The following is a 7,681-nucleotide window of genomic DNA, read 5'->3' on the forward strand; positions in this document are numbered from 1 at the left end:
AAGTACAAAATGGCTCAGTTTCTCGAACAGCATTGATGTAAGGAATGAGTTAAAACTGGGGAGATAGTTATGAACTGGAAAGACAGGACTGAAACAACACTAAATTAATTGATTAATGAATGAATTAATTCATTGATTAATTAATGCAATAAAAGCATACAATATGCAGTAGAGGCCAAACAAAGAGGGCAACAGAGACCACATTCTGTATTCCACATTGTTTTACTTTATTTTTCATTTTACCCCCACCCCTCCTCCCCACCCCCTTCCCAACAGTATAGAACTGAAACGCATTACATTTACCTTGTAGAAAGCATTAAAACAAAGTACCTCCTCTTACAGATCGGATTTCTTTTTCATAAAAATGGGATTATAAACAACAACGACAACAACAACAACAACAACAACAACAGGAATGCTAAACGAAAAACTTAAACCAAATCAAACAAACCAGAGAGGCAATGGTAAATAATAATAACAATAATAATAATAAAAATAAAATAAAAAACAAACGGGATGTAGGCTCGGTCCTTGGACTTCTGGGAAGACACGAACGCAGGGAATCAGAAACGGCTTCATCATCTAGGTTTGGCACAAAGGATCAGACAGGAACCCAGAGAACATCACACAAGCTTGCTGACGGCCGCGAAAAAGGCAAACAAAATGGCAGAGAACAGCGCTAACTGGACCAATCATGCGACTATGAAGATGATATCTGATCTCTTTTTCTCTCTCTTTTTTTTGTTAAATACAATAACATTCCTCCTATTTCAGATTTTTTGTTTCTTTTTTTTCCTTTTGTACAATCAACTCAATTTCTGTCATATAAAAAGAATCAGAAGCTCTAAGTAATCGTTTCTATATGTCATCAATCAGGTGATGAGAAGGAAAGAGACTTAGAAGGATTTGGGTGGGGGTGGGGGGTTAAATGACTAATGAATACTGGGAGCAAAGACCTACAAACATCCATGGAGTAAGAGCTAGACTGTCCCCCCATCACACACACACACACACCCAGCAAACCCTCCACAGTTCCTCTAGAGTGGAGTCAGAGTGCTGGGGAAAGAGAGGGTGGGTTGGGATGGGGGGGGGGGGGGGTAAGAACAGTGCTATTCAGTAAACAGACTAACTGTTTGCAAAAAACAAAACAAAAACAAAGAAATATATAAAACTAATTAAAATAAATACCATTGTAGTTTTTTTAAAACATACACATTTGAAATACCAACGACCACAGCGACTGACTGACCTAAGACAAAAAAAATGAAATGAAAACAAAGAACAAAAGAAAGAAAAACATTTAAAAATACACAAAAAAGTGAACAATGATTGTCTAAGGATGGAATGTGACACACAAGGATAGAACAGGGTGGGTTAGCTACGGCTAGTGGCTAACGACTAGCAGCTAACAGTGAGCATCGGGAGGCGTAGTGGTATCATGAAGAAGCTAAGAGAGGAAACGAAGAGTGGGGTTGTACATACTAATGAAGAAATGCCCTTCATATTGACACTCCACAGAACTTCAGCTAAATGATTTAGAGGAGAGAGACGCAACCTGTACACAAAAGGGTGCTACATATGTCTCTTAATTTCCTCTTTCATACAACTGGGGGGGGTTGGGGTGTTGTCTTTTTGTTTTTAATTTCTAAGATTTCAAAAAAGAAAGTGGTGTTATATCAATTTTGTCTCAACAACAAAATTTGTTTCTTTTAAAGAGATGCTTTTTTTTTTTTTTAGCATTTTCCCATCATATATCCACTTGCTACTGTTCTGGTGTCTGCTAAGCTGTGTGGCTTCAGTTATGAGTGTTTATTTAAATGCCCCATAATTATGTCACTATTAAGTCTCACTCTGCCTCTTTTACAGGGACTTAAAGGGAAGAACACTAGAAATGTTTCTTAACACACCCTTTCTCCATTAATGTGTGTATGTGTATGCATTTATGTATGAGGCTGTGTGTGTGTGTGTGTGTGTGTGTGTGTGTGTGTGTGTGTGTGTGTGTATGACTGTGTGCACTTGGAGGGGGGGGGGGGGCAACTAAATATCATTCTGATCCTTTCATGTGGAAGACTCTTTTCATAATTGTCAATCACTATTTCTATGGAGATGCTAACGTTACAACATCATACCAACATATTAAGAACTTTTTTTTTGTTTTACCCTTCTAGTCACCAGCTGCCTTCGCTGTGCAAAACATGGAAACTTCAAACAGAATAAATACACCTATTATTACTCACTATTATCATCATCATCATCATCATCATCATCATCATCATCATAAGCACTGCTATCATCATTGTCATTATTCATATGATCTAATCAACAAACCAATCAATTAATCAGTCAATTAATCATTTCCTTTAAGGTCACATTTGCTGTGGTGTCTGCTGTGTGTGTGTGTGTGTGTGTGTGTTGTCTGTGAGGTTCATGTGTGTGTATTTGTCAGAGCCTGGGTGACAGCATGTGGCGTGTCTGTGTGTGTGTGTGTCTATCTGCTCAGCAGTCTGTTGAGGGCCCACGGCTGTGTGTGTGTGTGTGGGGGGGGGAGTGGTGGAGGGTACTGGGCTGGGCCTCAGGTAGGAGTACTGGGGGGGGTCAAGGGTCGGGGATGGGTGCAGGAGGTTAGGCTGGAAGAGGAGAGGTGAGAGACGGCAGGTCAGAGGTCATCGTCGTGACGGAGCGAGGGAGCGTGGCGGGCGCCTCATACGTGGCTCAGTGACTGGATGGCGCTGGACTCGGCGGCAGCGCGTGCCAGGCTGTGCCACATGGCAGAGGGGCCGTGGGCACCGGCGTGCAGTGGGTCCTTATCAGCCAGAGACAGCATCATGGCATAGGCCTGCCACAGAGCAGAGATAGACATATCACAATATTAACATACCATTTCCATTAGTGTTAACATTTCTTGCTATTAACTCTCTGTGAACTGGGGGTCCTTTGACCTGGACTTACTACTCGTAAGACAAGCACAATGGACAAATGGATCGCACCATTACCTGGGACTTGGACTTCCTATAGAGCGGCTGCTTGACAGCTTCTGAGAGGCGGCTGGAGCCGAACCCGGTGACATCACCATCACCGAACTCTCTGTCGTCCATCTTGCGCATGTCGGAGAAGTGGCGGATGTGATCCAGAGCGGAGAATGAGCCCTGCTCTTCCTCCTCCTCCTCCTCCTCCTCAAACCTATTATAAACAAACACAGCTCTGTTAGCCCAACATGTTGCCCATTAGCATCACAAATGTGTTACTAAACACAGACGTTTTGTTTTGTGTTTATGAATCCACCAAATATATACATATACAGTATAACACAGTTATTATTATATCAAAACCATATATACATATACTATTCATATACTTGGTGTGTGTGTGTGTGTGTGAATGTCTGAGTATTTTTGTTGTGTATATGCGCGTGCGTGTGTGATAAGATTTTGGTAAGATTTCAGGTAAAAGTGTATGTAAAAGCTTCACTATGTATAGATTCCTAGTTTAGGGTTCCTACCTCCTTGGGGAAGTTTTGCAGTTGAGCTCCAGATCGTTGGTCCCCTCAAAATCCATCTCATCTCGCATGGTGGCATCGTTGTCATCGTCCAGGTTGCTAGGGAGCGTGTCGTCCGCAGGCTTGCCCGTGACCTCGCTCTGTTCCCCGGCCTCCTCCTCAGCTCCAGGCTCCTCCACTTCCTCTTCTTCCAGGTCACGTGACTCTCGGCTGGGGGTCGGGCCTTTGTCCTCTTCAAAATGGCCACCGTTTATCCTGCGGAGGGACCGGAGTGTTTAGAACTCACTTATTTTTACACCCTGGAGGAGCAGCTCTGTGAACTGTCACAGTTTTTAAAGTGCGATGTTGTCCTGCAAACTATTACAGACCAGCTGTGACTTTCACAAGACAAAGAACAATAGACACAATGGATGCATACAAACACACACATATTATGCTCACACACACACACACACACACAAAAACACACACATGCACCAGATTATGTACACACACACACACACACACACACACACCAGATTATGCAAAAACACACACACACACACAAAGGAACAAAACAGAAACACACACACAAATGTACACACACACAAACACAAGCAGACACACACACACACACACACACACACATACACATAGAAATATACAAACACAAACACACACTCACACACTCACACCCAGAGAGGTTCTCACATGTTCATGAGAACCAATGGAGTGAGAGTGAGAGAAAGGAAAGGGAAAGAGGGGGAAAAAAAGGCAGAGCGGTAGAATCTCGTTTGTCATCGTGTCGGCAAGCCCCCTGGTTGGCAGCAGTGGGAGGTGTGTGTGTGTGTGTGTGTGTGTGTGTGTCTGTGTGTGTGTGTGTGTGTGTGTGTGTCTGTGTGTGTGTGCGGTGGGGTGTTCTGGATTGGGCTGGGGGCCTGGGCGCTTAAGGGCCTTCAACACTGAGGCCTCCGCCTGTTTATTTTCCTTAGTGTCTCCTATTCATCTCCCATTCATCTAATAGGCCAAATATTTAGCTGACAGCTACATTTGGTCAGAGAGCCGGGAGACTGCTGCCAACGGGCCCATTACCCAGTGACTGGTGGAGAGAGAGAGAGAGAGAGAGAGAGAGGGAGAGAGAGAGGCAGATAGAGTGGAAGAAAGCGAATGAAATTGAGAGTAAAAACATAAGACAGTTAACAGGTGAAAAAATTAGAGGCAAGGAAAGAGAGAAGAGGCAGTGTGACAGAGAGATAGACAGAGAGAGAGATAGAGAGAGAGATAGAGAGAGAGAGATAGACAGAGGAGAGTAAGAGAGAGTGAGAGGGGCACAGAGAGAGAGAGAAGGAGAGAGGGGAGGAGAGAGAGAGCTGGGAGGAGAGAGAGAGAAAGCGAATGCGAGAATCCAGCTATCCAAACTGAGCGCCACAGGAAACCAGCGTTTGGGGCAGTCATCTGGAGTCGCATTAAGAGTGATTCACTAATTATGTCCCGGCCTGTCTGTCTGTCGTCAGGCCCCAAAAATGCCAGTACCGCTCCTGCTGTTCACAACACACGGCCTGCCATACCCACAAGAGACCCAGAGAGAGAGGGGGATGGAGGCAAGGAGAAGAGCGGGAGGGAGAGAAGACAGGGAAGAGAGAGGGAGAGAGAGAGAGAGAGAGAGGGTGGAAGAGAGCGATTGTGTGAGTAGGAGAGATATGCCACCAATAGAGAATGAATCTCTGAGAGGCCAAGCTGAGAGAGAAGAAGAAAAAGCAGAAAGAGATCAAGTAAACACAAAATATAGACAAAATAAAGAAGAGAGAGAGAGAGAGAGAGAGGGGGGACTGTTGAGAGAAAGAGAGTGAGCAACATGGAAAAGAGAGAGAGAAACTTAATGATGTATGTAAAATGAGATAAAGAACAGCGAACAAAAAGCAGGAATGCAAAAACTGAGGACTGATTTGAGTTAAGGAGAAATTAGTGAAAAAGCGGCTAATGGCAAATCCAAAAATAAAAAGATAGATAGACAGATAGAGAGAGAGAGAGAGAGAAAGAGAGGGATATGATGAAAGACAGAAGGAAAGAGATGGAAAGAAAAGCGGGCGAGGACCGAAAAATCCCCTCTCTGTATCAGTCCCATCAGCCTACCCAGACGTCGGTTAAGTGTGTGGGTGTGTGGGTGTGTGTGTGTGTGTGTGGGTGTGTGTGTGTGCTAAGTGCAGGAAAGGCCTGAGCATTTAGTAGCAGAAGAGCTGAGCTGGCAATGATTCGCCAAAACACTCCTCCACATAAGAACGGAAAGAGGGGGGGACATAATTGGCCCAAATGATCGTCCCGCGACAATACGCCAATCTGCAGATCTACAAACATACAAATCGAGAAAATGAGCTCAATTGAGCTTTTTTTGGATGGAGGTTGGGTGTGTTGGGATGGTTGTTGGTGGTGGTTATGTGTGTTGACGGGTGAAAGGGGGAAAAAGACGGCCATTTTGGTAGCTCTAGAGCAAAGGGAGAGGGAGGGAAGACGATTAAAGCTGTGTGCTCGGAACCATCTAGAAAAGTAGGTGCAGGCGTGAGCGTGTGTGTGTGTGTGGATGGGGGGGGGGGGGGGGTTGGGCTAGCAGGGCATGATGGAATGGAGAGGAGTGTGTGTGTGTGTGTGTGTTTATGTGTGTGTGTGTGTGTGTGTATATATATATATGTGTGTGTGTGTGTGTGTGTGTGTGTGTGTGTGTGTGTGTGTATGTATGTGTATGTATGTGTATGTATATGTGTGTGTGTGTGTGTGTGTGTGTGTGTGTGTGTGTGTGTGTGTGTTTGTATGTATGTGTCAGGGCGGGCATGGGGTGGGGAGGGGTGTGTGTTCGAGGGTGAGAGGGGTGATTAAGAAAACAGATTGACTAATTAGGCTGCGGGAGAGGTGGTAATTTGCAGGGGATAAAGTATCCATCAGGAGCAGTCAGAAGCCATTGGCGCTGAGAGGAAACACTGCGTGACCCTTGACCTCTCCGTCCTACACCCACTTCCTGCTGGAGAGGAGGCCGAGGGGGGTGAAGAGGGAGGGACATGTTGGGTCCAGATGTGGACTGTAGTCAGACTGACTGAGAGGAACATACTTACACAGCACACACACACACACACACACACAAACAGATAGATATAGACACACACACACACACTCACTCACACACACTCTTAAATACAGATAGATAGACACACACACAAACAAATGCAGATGCACATAAACATATGAGTGCGCGCGTGCACACCCATACACACACACACACACACACACAGGCATGACGATATACTCTTTATCAGATTTGCTTGTAATCTGCCACCCACATTTGGGGAACTTTTAATGAGAGTACAATGAGAAAAAAAAATCAAAAGAAAGTCTTGAGATGCATATCGGGCTTCTTTCTCAACAGCAATCAGTTGTGTGTATATCTGTGTGCGTGTGTGTGTGTAAAAAACTGGATGTTAGACACAAAAAACAAACAGGATCAGAGAACAAGTTCAACAAGTGTGTGTGTCTGTGTGAGTGCTTGTTTGTGTGTGTGTGTTTGTGTGTGCATGATTAAGCACAAGTGAATGAGTGCCATTCACCATGAAAACCCTTTCAAGGGACTAATTTGCATAAAAATCTGGCATAGTTGTGCAGGTACGTGTGTGCAAGTGTTGTGTGTATGAGTGTGTGTGTGTGTGTACATGAGCCTTCCAAAAAGTCAACAGGGTTTCAGAGGCCTGCACGTTCACCAAACACACACTCGTTATGGCTGCTGTCCATGTCTCTGATTGGCTGGCCAGCCTTCAGAGGCTCCTGGAGTCACAGGTTAATTAATAACACTCGGAGCAGGGATGAGTGTCTGTATACACACACGTTCACACACACTCACACACAAATTCACCGCTCTTAACAGCTCATACAGACACACAAGCATACAAACACACAACACACACACACACAGAATCAACTACAGGTCTGAAAAGCTGAGCAGACGAAACGCACACACACACACACACACACACACACAGAATCAATGACAGGTCTGAAAAACTGAGCAGACACACACACACATACACGCACACACACAAACACAAACAAAAAAACACACACACAGAATCAACGGAAGGTCTGAAAAGCTGAGCAGACCTATAAAACACACACACACACACACACACACACACACACACACACACACACACACACACACAGAAT

At 44.7% G+C, this 7,681-nt stretch overlaps 1 protein-coding gene across 9 annotated transcripts in view; it reads right to left on the bottom strand.

Annotated features, from left to right (window-relative positions):
• Positions 1-274: 274 nt before the first annotated feature.
• The window catches only part of mecom (MDS1 and EVI1 complex locus), a 156,091-nt gene continuing 148,684 nt past the window's right edge, over positions 275-7,681 (bottom strand). For all 9 annotated transcript variants that reach the window (XM_076282212.1, XM_076282220.1, XM_076282216.1 and 6 more), the window contains 3 exons: positions 3,500-3,751; positions 2,994-3,180; positions 275-2,836 (listed from right to left, as the gene is read on the bottom strand). In XM_076282212.1, coding sequence (XP_076138327.1) covers positions 2,702-2,836; positions 2,994-3,180; positions 3,500-3,751 — 574 coding nt within the window. In that variant the 3' untranslated portion in view covers positions 275-2,701. The remainder of the gene's footprint in view (positions 2,837-2,993; positions 3,181-3,499; positions 3,752-7,681) is intronic.

The sequence above is a fragment of the Alosa pseudoharengus genome, unplaced genomic scaffold, assembly GCF_046254945.1.
Source record: "Alosa pseudoharengus isolate Yale_2024_CS ecotype anadromous, Long Island Sound unplaced genomic scaffold, YU_APseudo_1.1 YU_APseudo_1.1_scf_13, whole genome shotgun sequence".
Classification (NCBI taxonomy): Eukaryota; Metazoa; Chordata; class Actinopteri; order Clupeiformes; family Clupeidae; genus Alosa; species Alosa pseudoharengus.